The sequence below is a fragment of the Myotis lucifugus genome, unplaced genomic scaffold, assembly GCF_000147115.1.
Source record: "Myotis lucifugus unplaced genomic scaffold, Myoluc2.0 scaffold_410, whole genome shotgun sequence".
In the NCBI taxonomy this organism is placed as follows: domain Eukaryota; kingdom Metazoa; phylum Chordata; class Mammalia; order Chiroptera; family Vespertilionidae; genus Myotis; species Myotis lucifugus.
Genome location: NW_005871458.1, coordinates 188,155 through 206,091, shown reverse-complemented (window position 1 = coordinate 206,091; position 17,937 = coordinate 188,155). Strand labels below are relative to the sequence as shown.

At 53.9% G+C, this 17,937-nt stretch overlaps 1 protein-coding gene across 3 annotated transcripts; it reads left to right on the top strand.

Moving 5' to 3' along the window:
• The first annotated feature begins 37 nt into the window (after window positions 1-37).
• On the top strand, window positions 38-14,549 carry KLF15 (Kruppel like factor 15). 3 transcript variants are annotated; one of them, XM_023743737.1, is made up of 4 exons: window positions 38-1,062; window positions 1,872-2,031; window positions 3,847-4,947; window positions 13,304-13,472. In XM_023743737.1, the coding sequence occupies exons 3-4, from the start codon at window positions 3,872-3,874 to the stop codon at window positions 13,470-13,472; spliced, it is 1,245 nt and encodes a 414-aa protein (XP_023599505.1). In that variant the 5' UTR covers window positions 38-1,062; window positions 1,872-2,031; window positions 3,847-3,871. The 3 variants fall into 3 exon arrangements, with proteins under 3 accessions (XP_023599505.1, XP_014323183.1, XP_006102422.1); XM_014467697.2 differs by lacking the exon at window positions 1,872-2,031; XM_006102360.3 differs by having other exon boundaries at window positions 39-2,031; window positions 13,304-14,549.
• The last annotated feature ends 3,388 nt before the right edge of the window (window positions 14,550-17,937 follow it).

Genomic DNA, 17,937 nt, shown 5'->3' with positions numbered 1-17,937 from the left:
GGCGCCCAGCGCTTCCTTTTCCACGGCACGGTCACACACACAACACGCGCGCGCGCGGGCACGTCGCGGACAACACTCCCGCGTGCCACACCGGCCGCCGCTCCGCGCCCGCACACGCACGGTCACACGACACGCACCGCTCACCCGGCTCTCACTCCCACTCCCCCCAGCCTCCCGGCCTGTGGGACTGAACGTTAGCCGGCGATGGTGGCCGCGGACCGGCGGGGGCGGGGGCGGGGGGCAGAGAGGAGGCCCTCCCCGCCCTCCCTGGCCGTCCGGTTCCCTCTTTGCTCCCCACTGTGGTGTTCCCTATGGAACCCCTCCTGACCCGTGCCGCGCCCCCCCCTGCCCCCCACTCCCGGGCAAAGAGGGGCTTTCTCGCCCAATCCCAGCAATGGGGGGATGACAACATGACCGACTGTCCGAACCCCTCAGATCATGACCCCCCTCTAAGGACGGGTGGCTGGTGGGGCTCTCTGGCCCCCCTACAGATGCGAGGACGCCCGGGCGGGCTGGTGGACTTGTGGGCCTGCGGGCTGAGCGGGTAGCCCAGACTCTTATTTTGAAGGGCGGCCTCGTCCGCCACCCCCTTGATTTGCACGCTGACCCAATGGCAAGCCCTTGGCCGGCGCTGGGCTTGTTATCAATTACATGTTGTTCCTGCTGCCGCTGTGTCCCCGGGAGGATAAACAGCAGGCCTGGCGCGCCGAAGGGGGTAGGGGGGGCAGGGGGGTGAGGGGCGGAGTCCGGTGGACTGCTGGGGCCGGTGCCCGGAACAGTGTGTCCCCTCCCCGCGCGAAGCCTGTGCCCCTGGCCGTGCCACGTGCTGCTGTGTTTTAGGGGCCTGAGCCGGCGCAGCCTGGCGTGCCCTTTTGCAGATGCCCTCTCCTCGGCAGTTCCGGAGCCCCTTCCAGGCTCCGAGTGCCTCGGCGGCCAGCCCAGGCCGCCCGGCCCTGCATGGCTGCACTGCTGCTTGACCCTGGGATTCTACCACAGGTCTCCTTCCACCCTCCTGGCCCGCCCCCCTTCCTTCCCGGCTCCCTTTCAGCAGCAGCCTTTTAGGTACTCAATCAGCAAAGTTTGCCAGGTCCCGTTTTACACTGGATTACAGAGGTGGACTGAATGAACAGGCAGAACAGCTTTTATTCTGGTGGGGAGGTAGACAGAAAATAAAGGACACAGACACATAACTGAGATAGTTTCTGGCCTTGGCAACTGCTAGGAAGAATATAACGTGGGATGATGTACTAGAAAATGGTTAGGGGAGGCTCCCACCCAAGTGACTTCTTAGCTGAGATTGAAATAAGTTACTCCTATTTGGGGTACTGGGGCAAGAGGGGTTCTCAGAGAGGGGGCAGCCAGACTAGTGGCCCGAGGTCCATGAAGTTGGTGGGCTTGGTGCACAGCTAGTGTGGAGCAGGTGGAGGTGAGATATGGGCGAGTGCTGGGAGAGGCTGGGTCATGTTTCCTTGGGAAACTATTGGAGGTTTCCTCCCACCCTATCCTATTGTACTTACTTATTTCTCTCTTTTTATATAATTTTATCTGTGACTATCTCAGTTTATATCTAGAAAAGGAAGGCCTCCTTTAATAAGAATCACAGTACCATCACCACACTTAAAAATATCAAGAATAATTCCTTGATATTTTGGAATATTCAGTTGGTGGTTACAATTTAGGGGAGAGCTTAAGTGGGCAGGAACATGGTCTGATCTGCTTCCCACCAGTCCTGGCCTCTTCCCGGGTTCCAGGAAGGCTGGAGTCCCCCGTATTCCTTAACATCACAGCAGAGGGACAGAAAGACCATAAGTTCCCCCATTTGGAGGCTAATCTTAATGGCTGGTACTGACCATCCCCTGTGTTCATGCCAGCCCTATAGTAAGTGCTCAGCATATGGTAGATAGCTCATTGGACTCTTAAAGCAAGAGAACTAGGCACTGTTGGCAGCATCCCCACCCAGTAGACCAAGACAGGCACAGAGACGTTGTGCCACCTGCCCAAGATCATCCGCCCAGCTGACATATTGCACAGGTAGGATCATAGCCCCCTGTTCAGAGGGTGGGGGGTGACAGGGGTTAGGGAGGTATAGGGCCAAGTGTGAGTTCTGCCCAGCCTCGTTGCCCTTTATATTATCTGGCATTTCTATTCCTTAAGGCACCTGATTTGGTGAATAGTGTGTATTTTAAAATACCCAATTTTAAGTCCTTAGCTGAGTATTTCGACCAAAAACCAAAATGTCCTGGTGAAACTTCCCAGAAGTACAGACTTGCCAAGGGCCTCCACCTTGCCTTGTTTCCTGGAGCTCTGAAGCTTCCCAGATCAGTTTGGAACCGAGGTCAAAGGTCCTGAGGTCATTGGGAGCATGAAACATGGGGAAACTGAGATTTGGGGAGAGCCAGGACTTGCCCAAGGTCACAGTTGGTGATGACCAGCCTTGGGAGTTCTCTGCCCAGTGCTGGGTGACAGGCCCAGTTGTGGTCCTGGAGACAGAGCGTGGGGGTGGGTGCAGAGGTGATGTCAGGCAGCAGAGAATCTCTGGCTTTAGGTGCAGAATATTCCCAACCTCAATAAACAGCCACTCATGATCACTGTGGGGACAAAGGTCCACAGAGGTGGCCCCATCACAGCCTGACACTGTTGACTCTCCTTGGACACCAGACCTAGCATGGCCTTCAGAGGACACAGCTTTCCCCTCTCCTCTCTGTTGACATTCTCTGAGCTCCTCCTGGGCACCAGCTGCCACACTGGGAACTGGGGACACAGCGGACACCCTACAGCCCAGCCTGCTGTCATGGAGAGCATGGTCTAGTTGGGAGACAGGAGTTGGCTGGGTCTTCCCGAGGTTGTGAGTGCTCCATGGGTGCAGGCCAAGGGGGTCTTCTCTACAGGCCTACTAGGCGGTTGTGAAGTCACATGAGGTAAGATCTGGGTCCACCTCTGCTCCTGTGAGTTCTCCCAGTGGGCAGGGCCTTGTCCTCCCAGGGACAGAACCTCAGTAAAATGTCTGTTTTTTTCAGGCCTGTCCCTCCTCTCTCCTTTCACAAAGGAGGCAGCCAAGCTCAGAGGGGTTTGAGAGCTCTGGAGGGTGGTGAGCTGCCCGCTTCAGATGGGGAAACAGGGCCTGTGAGGGCAGGCACAATGGGTCTTTAATTTTTTGCCACAAACCAGACTTGCCTAATTAAAATATAGACTGTCCAGTTAAATTTTAATATCAGATATAGTAATTTTTTAATATAAGCAAGTCCCATCTAATATTTGGGACATACTTACATTACAAATTAAAAGTTATTCATTTTTTAAACTCTGAAATTCAAATTTAACTGGGCAGCCTGTATTTTTATCTGCTCAATCTGGCAACCCTACCCAAGCCCCAACAACACGGGTCAAAGGGCAAATGGCCATTCTTCTTCCCCACTCCAGTGAGTCAACAGGAATGAAGCTGAGGTCAGATGTCCTCAGAAATGCAGGAACTCTGAATAACTGGACAGGGTTCCTGACCTTGGCTGTTCCAAGGTGCAGAGAGCCTCCTCACATACCTTTCTTGCTCACACGCAGTCACAATCATTCACAGACATAGGTGTGTCCCTTTCCAGAATTATTTTGGAAAATCTCTTTGAAAGCAAAAGTGCCCCAGGTTGTGCAATGGGTTTGGGAGAGCACTCTTGCAAACAGGTGGTGCAATTTCAGAAAACACTCTTGCAGAGAGTTATCCTGGGGTATGGATGGAGGCAGGATCCAGGCATTTGGCAATGGGAGACTGTGGGCAGGTGGGGGGGGGGGGAGTAGGGGGGCACAGGCCCATGAGATGGCAGGTCCTGATCGGCCCTCTGTTGTTCCTCTCCACAGCCAGCAGTGGCACGGCCAGGCCAGCATGGTGGACCACTTGCTTCCAGTGGACGAGAATTTCTCGTCGCCGAAGTGCCGGGTTGGTTATCTGGGAGACAGGCTGGTAAGCCGGCAGGCATACCACATGCTGCCCTCGCCCCTCTCGGAAGACGACAGTGACGCCTCCAGCCTCTGCTCCTGCGCCAGCCCCGACTCGCAAGCCCTCTGCTCCTGCTACACCAGTGGCCCGGGCACTGAGGGCCAGGACAACATCTTGGACTTCCTGCTCTCCCAGGCTACGCTGGGCAGTGGTGGCAGCGGCAGCATCGGGGCCAGCAGTGGTCCTGTGACCTGGGAGGCCTGGCGGAGGGCACCGGCACCTGTGAAGGGGGAGCATTTCTGCTTCCCGGAGTTTCCTGTCGGTGACCCCGATGATGTTCCAAGGCCCTTCCAGCCCACTCTGGAGGAGATTGAAGAGTTTCTGGAGGAGAACATGGAGCTGGGGCTCAAGGAGGCCCCAGAGAGCAACAGCAAGGACGTGGAGGCCTGTAGTCAGCTCTCAGCTGGGCCACACAGGAGCCACCTCCATCCTGGGTCTGGTGGGAGAGAGCGCTGTGCTCCCCAGCCAGGTGGTGCCAATGCGGGTGACACTCAGGGCCCAGGTGGGGGGCCTGCACCCGATGGCCCCATCCCCTTGCTGCTGCAGATTCAACCTGTGCAGGTGAAGCAGGAATCAGGCACAGAGCCCTCCTCCCCTGGGCAGGCCCCGGAGAGTGTCAAGGTAGCCCAGCTCCTGGTCAACATCCAGGGGCAGACCTTTGCACTCCTGCCCCAGGTGGTGCCCTCCTCGAACTTGAACGTGCCCTCCAAGTTCGTGCGCATTGCCCCTGTGCCCATTGCTGCCAAGCCCATTGGGTCAGGACCCCTGGGGCCTGGCCCCACCGGCCTCCTCATGGGCCAGAAGTTCCCCAAGAACCCAGCGGCAGAACTCATCAAAATGCACAAATGTACTTTCCCCGGATGCAGCAAGATGTACACCAAAAGCAGCCACCTCAAAGCCCACCTACGACGGCACACAGGCGAGAAGCCCTTTGCCTGCACCTGGCCGGGCTGTGGCTGGAGGTCAGTATGAGGGGTGACAGGCTGGGTGGTGAGTGCTGCCCCTTTTCTCTGTTCTTCTGGGTGTGCCGCCAAGGCTGATTTCTTCTACATTAGTTAAGACTGATTAGGAAGGGGAGAGGGTGGACAGGGGGCAGTGCCAGAGCTAGCAACAGCTGCTCAGAGGTTTGCTTGTCCCTCCTGATCACTAAAACCAGAAAACAACTGGTCTCCTGGTAAGGCTTGCTGGGGCTTGTGCTGAGAGTGAGGGGGCTGAGCCAAGGCAGAAGGGTTCTCATAGCATAACAGGGACGGTTGAGAATGATGGGGCCTGGGCTGTGTGCCAGATGGGGCTTTGACCATGTGTGCACTGTTCCCTCTGCCTTGCAGCACCCCAAAGGGTAAGTACCACCCTTACTCCCATCTTACTGCTTACTGCAAACTGAGGCTCAGACTGGCTAAATAACTTGCCCAAGGTCACACAGCTTTGTAAATGGGATTTGAACCCAAGTGGTCATATCAGAGCAGTCACATCCTGAAAATGCTGTTTCCCAACCAAAGGGACCAGTTTCCCTTACAGAAGTCCCTGGGCACATGGGTTGGACCAGGCCCTTGCTCCCATGGGAGACCTAGAGTTGGTAGAGAAGTTGCAAAAGCCAACCACAAGGGAGGACCTAGCTGGGTGTGCTGACCGAAAGGTGGAAGGCTCTACTTTGTGTAGCATGGCGGGGAAACCAACTCTCAAAGGACAGGGCTCTTTTCAGGGTTACCCAGCCCTCAGGCAGCATAGCTGGATGGGACCCCAGTGGATCTCCCTTACCTGGGCCCCAGGTGCTGGGCTCACCTTCTTTGGGAGAGCATGTCCACCTTTTCCTGAAAAGCAGGCAGCCAGCCAGGAGCTCAGCCAGGAACTCAGATGCTTAGGGGTGCCACAGCTGGGCTTTCCTCAGTTTAGGATGCCCACCCTGCTGGAATCTCTGGCCTGCCTGGGAGGGTGGCTTGTTCTACTGGCACATTCCTGGGCTTTTCTGATGTGGCTGTTGCTACATGTGTGAGTGTGTGCGAGAGCGATGTGGCATGCCCCATCTGCGTGCAGAACTGGATCTTGCAAGTGGCTGTGTAACTGTGTGCATGTGTGTATGCATCTTGCTTTTTTCATGTGTGCCTCTGCTGCATGACCATGCGTGTACCTAGTCTATGAGTGTGCATCCATGTTGGTGTGGCTCACAGGGAGCAGTTTGCAGCTTTTGTTTTTTGACCAGACTTTTGTCTGAGAACTCCTGAGAGTTGGTCTCAGGGTGGGAGATGCCACTCCTGGAGTCCTGGCTGGCCCAGGACAAGAGCTGTGACTGGAATGTTTGATGTGATGCTGGCAGCCCCTTGCCATGGGAGTGCAGAGGTGACCAGGGAAGGGACTTGTCCCAAAAAGCATCTTGGGTATGGAGGCCCTTCCTGAGTGCAGGCACCCTCCACCCCAAGGCCCGAAGGTGCCAATCAGCAGACCCGCAGGGCTTCTTTCTGTGAGAGCCTGTGCTCCAGCCCCACCGTGTTGGGTGTCAGTGCTGGTGCTGCATGCCTTTGAGCCTCGTGCCACACTCTGCCAGGTAGGCCCTGGGGTAACAGGCGCACTTGCAGAGCAGCTTGTGAGGCCTGATGTGGTGGCATGTGTGTAATGTTGGGTGGTTAGAGCTTGGGTCAGGGAGGAGACCATAGACATAGGGCTTTAGAGGCAGGTATTCCACTGCAGAGGGAAAGGTATTGAGATGCCTGGTGGCATGGTTTAAAGCCTCCAACTCTCTGTGTGCCCTCGCAGTGGTCCCCCTTCCCAAGCCTGCTTACTGCCTCTCCTTACCAGAGCCAGGGGTGCTCAGCAGCGCCCCTTCTCATCGGTGGTATTGTCATTCTTAATCCAAGATCAGAGTCTGAGAAGAGAAGGTTCTTTGCTTGGCCTTCATGTGGCCGGTACCCCATCTCAGAGGCACCCCCAGACTTATAGAGACTCCTCTTGGATGCATTCTCCTCTTGGTGGGGTGCAGGGCTGGAGAGAGGTTGGGCATTTGGCTTGGCAGAGCATCAGTCTGACTTTTATGAGGGGCTCATCTTTCTGGGCGCCGTCCTCTGTTGAATGCTGGCAAGTGGCCCTTCCATTTGGGATAGGACTGGGTGGGACCATAGAGAGGAAAGGTATGGTCCTTGGTCAAGGCTGCCCAATTGGTCCACTCCCATAGGAGGAGAGGACCTGTCTTCTAGGCTGTCTCAGAAATCAGACAGGAACCGCAGCCTAAAGTGCATCTTAGGGAGGCAGATCTCAGCCCCCGACACAGTGGCGTTATGAGGTAGTGAGTTCCCTATGGCAGGAGGTATACAAACAAGAGTGGGATTTATGGAGGGAATTCAGCTCTGCCACTGTTTAAGCCTTGGCATTGTTCCTCTTGCTCAGGATTCACTTGACAGGGAAAGGCATGGTGGGTACGTGGCATGATGAGGTCCCTATGGAGTCGACCCCGGAGCCATCCCTGCCTCCAGCCATTCCTAGGGCTTCAAAGGGCATCCCTAGCTTCTCCCAAGCTCTTCTAGAGGGGGGTCTGGTCTTGGTGGGGGTCACACATGGCAGAGGCCCTGGGAGCCTGGCACGCTGCCTCTCAGGAGGGCTGTTTCTCTGAGAATTTGAGAGTCCAGTTGGCCTTCAGGGATCCTGACACCCTGGGGATGTATACAAGACATGCATGTCCCTTAAATGTGGCCATAGCCTTCATCTGAGGGTCAGAGGTGAAGGGAGCCCTTGTAGCAGTTGGACAGGAGGACAGACCCAGCTTTGTGGCAGCTTGGTCTGGACAGGGCAGGAGAAGTAATGGTGATGATGATGAGGTATCCTGTTTATTGAGCAGTTACACTCTGCTAGGCACTATTCTAAGGTTCTCAGAGCTGGAATCCCCTCCATGAGTTAACTTGCTTGCATACCTCCTGCCGCAGGGGACTCATTACCTCATGAGGCTATTCTGGCCTTTATGTGTACTTTGGTTCACTTAAGCACCATCCAAACTTCTCGTTCTGGCCCACAGGCTCACATAATCTGCTTGCCGACCTCACCTTTGTAGGCCACACTCCCACTTGGACCTCAGCCCTCTCCTTGCCCTCTGTTTCCAACGCTTCTTCCCCAGAGGCAACTGTAGATGGTCTTATAATGGTCTCCGCTTTGTTTTGCACAGGTCACAGGCAGTAACTCACTGAGTCCTTACAATAGCCTTGGAACATATAGACATCAATATGCATTTTACAGAGGGGGAAATGGAGGCCCAGAAAGCCTGCAGGGACAGAGCTAGTGAGTATGGCTCTGGGTGCGCCCCCAGGCAGTGCCTCAGCCCCACCCTGACCTGCAAGCAGTATGGCAGGCATGCCTCTCCCACCTGGAGACACCTGCAGTCATGGGCTGGCTTTCCCCTCATCTTTCTCTGTGCACCTGGGATTATAATGGTTGGGTGTCCTCTCTCCCCTACAAGGCCATCAGCTTTTTCAGGTGGTACACCATGGGTGAGGGAAAAGAGGTAGCAACAGCAGCAATGATAACAGCAGTGCCTGATGTGTGCTAAGCACTGCTCTGAATGCACCAAACGCAGTAACTCATGTAATGTTCCAACAAGTCCGTGAGGTATGCCTCAGTATGTTGTCCCATTTTACAGAGAAGGAAATGAGGCACAGAGCATTTAAGTAAGTTCTCCATGGTCCCACAACTAGTAAGTGGCAGAGCCAGGAGTTCACCCTGGGTTGTCTGCCCTCAACCCCCTACCCCCAGACTGAGGACCTCTCTCCAGCCCCCTCTGCAAGCCTCTAGTCCGGTGTGGCCTGCTAGAGTGTTGAGAGGACCTTCACCTGCAGCTGGTCTTTGGAGTGGCACCCCTACACTCTTGCTTGCCTGCCCACATGGGGAGCTCCCCACTCCCAAGGCTGCCTCTCTTCTTCTTGCTGGGCCTGGTGAGCAGATTCCTCTTCCTCCTCCCAGGCCCGTTCTGGCCCTGGCACTGTGTCCTGTGCCCCACCCTGTGCACCTTTGTGTGATGAACAGTATCCCTTCCTGCACTCCTCTCCCCCATTGTCACGTGCCCAGGTTACCAACCCCCGCTTCCTTCTGCTTTTGGTCCTGAACCCAGTGTTCCCTGTCCCTTCCCCTCTTGTGACATGGTTCTGGCACCCTTGACAGGGTTGAAATCAGACTTTCCCTATTCCAAGCTAACCATCTGGGAAGTGGCTGCTTGCCTGCCTTCCTAGAAGTTTCCTTGCTTCACTCTCAGACACAGGCCTTCTTTGTTCCCTGCAGCGGAACGTCCTGTTCCAGAATGGCCAAGCAGTTCTGTCCAGAAAGAATCCCTTCCTGCTGCAGCTAATATGAATATTAATAACTTTCACCCATCCCTGTGTGGCAGGTACTGTTGTCATCCCCAGAAGACACAGAGGCCCAGAAAAGGGGATTTGCAGGCCTGAGGCCACAGAGCCAAGAGGTGGCAGGGACAGGATTCAAGCCCAGTGGTCGCTCTTTTGGCCTGTGTCACTGCTTCCCCTACTCGATGAGGCATTCTCCAGCCCCATCCCTGCAGTCAGCTTGGCCCTCCAAGTGTGGCTGGGCAGGTTGTGCATTGCACAACTCCGGGGGGTGCCATTCCCCATTGGGATCTTTGAGACTTGACTATAATCATGGCTTTCTGGCTGATGGAAGGGGTGCCTTTGCACAAAGGTGTTGTGTGTGCCAGTGGTGGTGCTGACATTATAAGCTGTTCAGGAAAGTCACCTGGACCTCTGTGCTTCCCTGTCCTGCACCCCGGTAACACAATTCACAGTAACCACCCACACACTCAAGGACCTTACCAGAGGCCAGGCCCTGTGCTAAGCTCCTTGCTGATAAGAGTTCACAATTGTTGGGTGATTGCACTGCTGTCAAGCACTGCCACTTGTCGCCTTTTATAGTCCTCTGAGGCAGATCTATCACATACCTGACTTCAGGTGGGGAAACAGCCTCAGAGAGCTTGCCAACTTGCCCGGGTTGCTGGTCAGTATGTGCCTACAAAGGCTGCCTCTCAGCCACCTGTCCCCTCCCTCTGTGTGGCCCCCAGGTCTCTCCAGTGCTGCTCTTTGGGACAATGTGAGTAGGGTGTGAGGCAGGGATCTTCTGGGGGTTCAGTTCCCAGGGACAATACCTCTCAAATATCAGGACCCTATGGCAGTAGGGAGGGGGCTTGCAGATGGGAACAGCTTCTTCTCAGACCTGGCTTTCCCTTGGTGCCCCCATGATGGCAGGGACCCTGTGGTCTTGTGTCACTGCCTTTGGCCTCTGAGAAAAGTTCCGGAAGGTGGACAAGAATCCCAAGATTTTCATTAGATAAATGAAAAAACTGAGGCCCAGGATGGTTCTTAAGTTCGCTCAGGACCACATAGGGCTCCCAGTCAGGTGGGGACCTGAGCAGATCCTGCTGTTCCACTGCTGTAGGACCCCCCGCAAGCCTCTTGTTCTCTTTGAGCTCTTACAGTGTGACATTGTCAGTCCCATGGGGCTGATCCTGGTTCCCTGGAAGGTGCAGGCACTCCCAGTGCCTAGTGTCTGGGAAGGCTCTAGCACTGTCGATGGCATTTCCTATAGCTTTCTGCTGCCCCCTGCCTTGGGCATGCCCACCTGCTCAGAAGCTGTATGTCCAACTCCAGCTGGGGGCACGTGGCCCTGGCCCAGGAGCTCAGGTCAGGCTCTGACTGCCAGAGCCCGTTGATGCTGCTTCCTCCCTGGCACAGGGCTCTAGTGGCACATACCTTCTAGCCAGGCTCTGTGGGTGAGCCAGGTCCTCTGTGGCCACCAGGGTGGCAGGATACAGCAGGGAGCTGTTTAAAGACCTTTGCTTGGGCCTCGGCTGCTCTGTCTTACCTGTGACCCTGGATCAGGCCCTCATCACTCTGAGCCTCAGTTTCCTCATCTGGAAAATGGGCCAGTTGATCTTCCTTAATTCTGAAAACATGCTGAGAGTATTTCTCTGTATTCACCACAATTGGTGCTCTGGGATGGGGGTGGAAGAAACCTGGTTGTGCTCTAGGGGCAGGGCACCAGGGACAGCCAAGCCAAGCTGAGGTGCTTATCTTCCCTGCCTCTGGGCCCAGCTTCCCATCTGTGCTCAGGCCCTCCTGTTGCCCACCTGAGCATTCCCCAAGACTTGTCCTGCTGGGTCCTCCTGCTCCTTGGCAGGCTGTAGGATCAAGGCCTCCACCCACAGGTCACGCCAGAGTGGGCCATCACCCCCTACCCATTGGCTGGGTTGGGGACAGCTTTCCAGGGGCACCATCTAATCTGCCTCTTGCTGTGTGGCCCCAGGTCCAGGAACGGGGCTCCTGAGTGTGTGCATCTGTGCATGTATGTGTTCACGTAGGTATACATTGCATTGTGTGTGCGCATGTGCATACATGTGCGTGCAGAGTGGGTGACATGTATATATGTATGAGTGTGCTTACATGTGTGCAGTGGCATATGTGTGGCATGTGTGTATAGACATGGGTGTGCATGCGTGCACATGTGTATGTGTGTGAGTGTGTGGATTTGTGCGTGCATGTGGGTGCATGGATGCACTAGGACTTGAGAGGACTGTCCCTATGACAGCCCCATCCTCCTGTGGGTGCCTGCTCTGGGTGCCTGCTGTGTCCACACTTTCATGTAAATGCACTGCCTGGGCACCTACCATGCACCAGGTAGACGTGTCTTTCCTCATGGAGCTGATGGTCTAGTGCCGTGGTTTGCTGAGCTGCAGTTTGCCGACCACTGGTCTAGTGGCACAGACTGACACTCATCAAAAAGTAAGAAATGGATTTAAAATTGCAACAACTGTGGCAGGGGCCAGGAAAGAGAGGTGCATTGTGTTGTGGGAACCTAGAATGATGTAGTCGTGGAGGGCTTTCCTGAGGAAGTAACATTTGAACTGGGCTCTAAGGGCCACATGTGGCTCACGAGCCGTGGTTTGCTGAGCTGCAGTTTGCCGACCACTGGTCTAGTGGCACAGACTGACACTCATCAAAAAGTAAGAAATGGATTTAAAATTGCAACAACTGTGGCAGGGGCCAGGAAAGAGAGGTGCATTGTGTTGTGGGAACCTAGAATGATGTAGTCGTGGAGGGCTTTCCTGAGGAAGTAACATTTGAACTGGGCTCTAAGGGATGGGTGGGTGGGAGCGAGGAGAAGGGAAGGACGAGCATTCTGGATAAAGGGAACAGTATTGCAAATGTCCTATGTCAAGAGGGACAGGTCAGTATAAGTGGAACACAGAGGAGGAGAGTATGTGTGTGGGGAGTGGGGATTTGAGGGGTGGGGAGAGCCTCAAATCCCTGAAATCAGTGACAGCTGTCTGAGCCCTGTGGTCCAGTCAGTTCTTACCTCTCCCGCTAGTGGCCTCTGGGCTATGGGAATACTTGCTCCTGGACAGACTGGGACCAAGAGAGGGAGGTGGCAGGGGAGCGATTTAAACTCTCAGAAGTACCTTGTAGAGGTAGTTTTGTTTGGGGACATCTTAGGGGTCCAGCTTTCAGGAAAACTGGGTCCAGGAATTGGGTGGGGCTCTTTTTTTTTTTTAATCCTCACCTAAGGCTATTTTTTCTATCAATATCTAGAGACAGTGTTGTGGGGGAGAGAGAAACAGCAATGTGAGAGAGACAATTGATTGGCTACCTCCTGTAAGTGTCCCTGCCGGGGCTGGGGCACCTGCAACCGAGGTATATGCCCTTGACGGGGAATTGACCCTACGACCCTTCGGTCTACAGGCCAGCACTCTAACCACTGAGCAACCAGCCAGGGTGGGGTGAGTCTCTTTAATGGAGGCAAGGGAAAGGAGTCAAGAACTCCCTCTCAGCTGGGGAAAGACACTTCTCCTCAGCCTCACTTTCTCCTCTAGATGGGCTCCCAATGTAGACCTCCATGGAAGCCCCAAGTTCTGGTCTGAGGGGAGAGCATGGAGCACAGCCTCAGTCAGGGCGAGCTGATCCCACTGCACGCTGGAGGGGGCGGTGTTTGGGGTGGGGCGGGGTGGAGAGTAAGTCAGATCTCTGGTAGGCTTGATAGCCGTCCCAACACCTACCAGCCCCTCTCAGGCCCAGATGGGGCAGAATGGCCTGCTGTGCTGGCAGAGCCTTTGATTCCAATTCTTGCTATCCTGGGGGCCACAGGGACATGGGGAGGGGGCTTGGGACAGTGGATTTTCACCATAAATTTAGAAGCACTTGGGTAGCTGAAGTATCCTGAGCTGCCCAGCTGGTGGAGTCCTGGGAATCCACTGCCGGCCTGGGTGTATGTGTTTGGGGGGATGGGGGGCGGGTTGGGGCAGGGTGGGCCAGGCTGGCCTCGCTGATTGCTCTGTCCCTGTAGGTTCTCCCGTTCAGATGAACTGTCAAGGCACCGGCGTTCGCACTCAGGCGTGAAGCCCTACCAGTGCCCTGTGTGTGAGAAGAAGTTCGCGCGGAGTGACCACCTGTCCAAGCACATCAAGGTGCATCGCTTCCCCCGGAGCAGTCGCTCTGTTCGTGCTGCCAACTGACCCCCCACCTCCACCCACCCACACAACCATTACCGCTACCACCTGCTCACCCCATCCCACCAGCCCCATCAGATCGTCCAGATCGCCCATATATTTTGTAGCAATAATTTATTTGCCTCCTTCAGAGAGATGTGACAATGTTGCCAACCCAGCAGCCTGGGTTGATATGGGAAGAGGGGGGCTGGCCTGGGAGGCAGGAACCCAGAGCCCCCCCACCTGCTGCCTTTCCTGGGGAGACCCAGCCCCTGACCCAGGAGGCCGGCCTTTGTGCCTTTGCACCTTCGTGCCTTCCTGCGCCGCTGTCACAGGCCTCTGCTGCAGTGTCTGGGGGCCTGGCCCTTCTCCCACTGGGCTCCCTGCTTGGGCCAGGGCCAGCACTTTATTGCCCGGGAAGATGAAATGTGCAGTTTTGAAATGTCAGTTCCCACAGGGAGCCTCACTGGGGAAAAGGAAGTAGGCCAAAAGTCCTGGGCTGCACTGTGGTGTGCAGGTGGTTTTGTCCAAATGCTTAGCTCACCCTGAATACCAGAAGGTGTGGGCAGGGCTGTTAGGGGTGCAGGACCTGGCCTCCTGGTGGCTGCAGGATTGGGGTGAAAAGTCCCCTCTCTGGGGGCTGACAGTGCATGTGCTTCAGTTAAATGTGCAGGGCAGGCAGACAGATGCAGGCTAGCCCCGGAGCATCTGTACCCAGTGTGGCTCATCCCCTCGTCCTGTTTCCCGACACCAGCCTCCAGAGTCACCTTTTGGGAGGAGAGGGGAACAGGCTGTGTAGCAAGTAGAAGAAGCAGATAAAGCCCCCAATCCCTATTTAGAAATGCATTCCTCATTTTGTCTAGAAATTAATATCAAATGAACTAGCTTGTTTTGATAGGTTTATTTCACATCCTATGAATGTATGTAAATAAACTGTACATAGGTACATCTACATAAAATATCTTTTAATAACATCAGCATTTGTGTAAATTTGAAATTTTAAAAATCTATAAAGCTGGTGTATATATGTTACAATTATGTATATTTTCTTTGGTCCTTCATAAAAATATATTTACTTTGCCAATAAAAAGAAAAAAGAACTCAATAACTTAATGATATTCATACACTGTTTTCCTCTGCTCTGCCAGGAAATGGGGTAACCTGGGGGCTGAGTCTCAGGGGACCTTGTGGTTTATACCTGGAAGGATACAAAGGCATCTTTGGGGTTAAGCCCCTGGCCTAGCCATGCAGGGTTCCCACACAGCCCCACCTACAGGCTGGCTGTTAGGTTTCACTTATTCCAATATCCCAAAAGGCCAGGAGTGCTCTCTCCTCTTCTCTACACAACCCCAAATCCAACCCTTATCCCAGCATCACTTATGGGAAGCCACTGCAGGCCAGGCCAGGCCCACGGGGGTTGGAGGCCCTTGCTCGGCACTTTACACTTTCTGTGCAGTCCATCGGGTATTTATTGTGCACCCACTGTATGTTTTGTGCAGATGGAGGGGGCAGATCATGCCCCCTCCTGAACTCCTGGAGGAAATGGCATATTCCCGCCTGCATGCGTGGTGGTAAATGGATTAGGACTTCAGCCACCACCTTCACCCTCCCCAGCTGCTCAGAACTCTGGGGAGACAAAGCCTCCTAAACTCCCCCCGATGCTTGAGGCTCTCTGAGCACTTGCACAGTTGGGATTTGGACCCATCCACACATCCTGGCAGGCTGGGAACGGGGTGGGACCAGAGGAAGGAGAAGCCATGAGCTAGCCAGGTGGGCAGGGAAGGTGGCCACAGTTCTATTGTGTGAATTAGTAGGTGAGGACCTTCCAGAGGTGATTGTCTACCCAGGAACCTGATACAAGTAAGGCCAGTGTTTCTCAGTGACAACCTCAGAGACTGGCCCTGGTCCTGGGGAAAGGACTTGGCCTATGACATCTGTCCTTTGCCCCTGACCAAATATACCTTCTATGGCCAAACATGCTTGGGTAAGTGAGGCATTAGCATAGCCTTTCTTCATCCATAAACAAACAACATAGCCCAGATAAAAGGACACCAGAGGTCAGGACAGTCACTGTGGAGGAGCCTGTGAGCACATGTATCCGTGGTGCTGGGCACTGACCCAGGACCCCACTCCGCTCATCTCTGTGGATGTCCCCATAGCTCACTTACTCTGCGCCTGCAGCCTCCAGCTGACCCTGTGTCCAGGCCAAGGCCAGGGTGGTTGTGTGTGGTGGGGTGGTCTAAGTCATTACCCTCAGTCTGGCTCTAGACTCCTCACCTGATGTGTATGTTTGCACCCTTGGCAGCACAGCTGAGTGAACAGGGCGTGGAGGGAAGGGCACTGCCTCTTGATCCCCACTCCCCCCACTTTGGATTTCTTAAACTCTATAGACTTGAGCTTCTTCCCCCTGCAGAATGGGGATGAAAGTCCTCAGGTGATACATGGTGTGGAAGGGTAAGAGAGAGCGTGTGACTTTGAATAGTGGTGAGGACCCTTTCCAGGCTGTGAGCCTGCCTTCAGCCAGATGGAGAGCCTGGGGAGTCAGGGTCTCTGGTCTTCTACTGCAGCCAACACCATTGCAGCATGACCCATGAGAGCATTGGGAGTTCTGTTGAGGCACCTAGCTTGTCTCCTACCTCTGGGAGCCTCCCATGCCACCACCTTTGTCACTGGAAGAAGGGTGTTTGTCTTAGCCTACGAGCCAAGAAGCAGATGGAGATGTGAGCCAATGTGCCCACAATTGTTTGTAATAGGGAGGAGTCTGGAAAGTTGCAGAGCTTTAACACCCTGGTACCCCACCTTGCACAATACCCTTCCCAAAGGCACACAGAGGGGGAAGTATCATTTATTGAGCAGTGAAGCAGGCAGAGTATGGGTTAGACTGCTATAACAAAGAAACTCCCCAACACTGTTGCTTACATAGGTAGTTTCTTTTTCTCTATTTAAATATTCTGAAAGTAAGCAGTCCAGGCTGATATGGCAGCTCCATTGTGGGGAGCTCCTCTCTCGTTGCTCTCCATGCCCTAGGGTGTTGGTCCAAGATGGCTCACCAGGGTACTGTGCCAGCCCAGGGAAAGCCATCAAGGGGCCATGTGTTCCCTCCCTCCCTGAAAGGTCAGGGGCTGGGATTTGCACAGTCTTGTCCACTCATGTCCCATTGGCCAAAACAATTACAGGTTCATCCGCTGCAAGAAAAGCTGGAAAATTTAGTCTTAATCTGGAGGTTATGGACACAGCTAAAATTTGGAAGTTCTATTACAAGAGAAAGAAGAGTAGGTGTTGAGTTTTCACTACAAGCACACCCACCATGTTGGTGTTGAGCCTGGTGCCATGCACACATTCTGTTCACCTCTCAGAACCTTGCAAATTGGCCTCTTCCCTGCAGCATGTAAGTCATGGTAGGGTGGGTGGGTTCGCCCCCGCCCCCCATGGCTTTGTCCACATTCTCAGAATGGGTGTCACTGGCAGGTATGGAACCAACTGTCAGGCTTGGAACATCAGAGTATCATGAGGGGAAACCCTGTGGGAATAGAGGAGCTTGACACTTTTGGTTGACAAGCCAAGGCTACAAATGACAGAATCCTCACCCATGGGGACAAAAGTAAACAAAACAAAACCATTAAAAAGTCACCATATGTTACAGTAGATTCTTCAGTAGGATCCAGAATCTCTACAAGGGTCAAGGGGATAGAAGCAGAAAGATCTGGGGTCAGGACTTCAGGGAACTATAACTTTTCTTATGCTCCATTGGTTCTAAGTATCAAAGATCCAGACAGCGGGTGTAGGGAGAAACTGCTGGGAATGGGCATGTTAACTCGTACAGCTGTCAATGTGGTGAGGGTCTTGGAACATCACATAAGGGACCAAACACAGGGACAAGGTCAGTTCTCTTTGTGACAGACACCGAGTCTGAACTGCATTACCTGAAGTTAGGCTAAGGTGACTAATGCCACGGGGCCTGCTAAAAGACTGCAGGTGGAGGCAAAGGGAGCATTCAGAAGACTCAGGAAGTATACGTCTTAGCAATCCACTGCAGGACCCAGAAAGGCATCTTTGGAAATTTCCCATTATCTTCAACAGGTAAAAAATTCCTGGTGGCTCCTGGGAGGCCACAAAGGGGGCCCTGGCTGGAATAGAACAGAAACAAGATGAGGTACAGAGAGAGATGGAAGGGATGAGGGAATATTGCAAGAGAACAAAAACTGCAACAGCAAAATTAAAATCTGCCTTGGAGACAGCAAAGAAGGGTAGGTAGGGCAGGCTTCTGACTGCTGCCATGGAGTTCAAACTCACGTGGATCCCAGACCCAGCTGGGAAGGAAAGATGAAAGTGGGATAGATAGGTATGGAGGGCAAGAAAAATCAGTAGCTGGATACTGGGGTTCTGGAACAGATTCCAGAACAAATTTCATATTTATTAATACTGTAAATAACATATACAACATACTAAAATGTAACATAAAATGTGCTAATATGTAACATATACTAGTGTG

Bases quoted from the DNA above. Each gene is read 5' to 3' on its own strand.
- KLF15 (XM_006102360.3), top strand. From the start codon at position 3,872: ATGGTGGACCACTTGCTTCCAGTGGACGAGAATTTCTCGTCGCCGAAG. The intron at 4,948-13,303 runs GTCAGTATGAGG...CTGTCCCTGTAG, and splicing joins TGGCCGGGCTGTGGCTGGAG to GTTCTCCCGTTCAGATGAAC.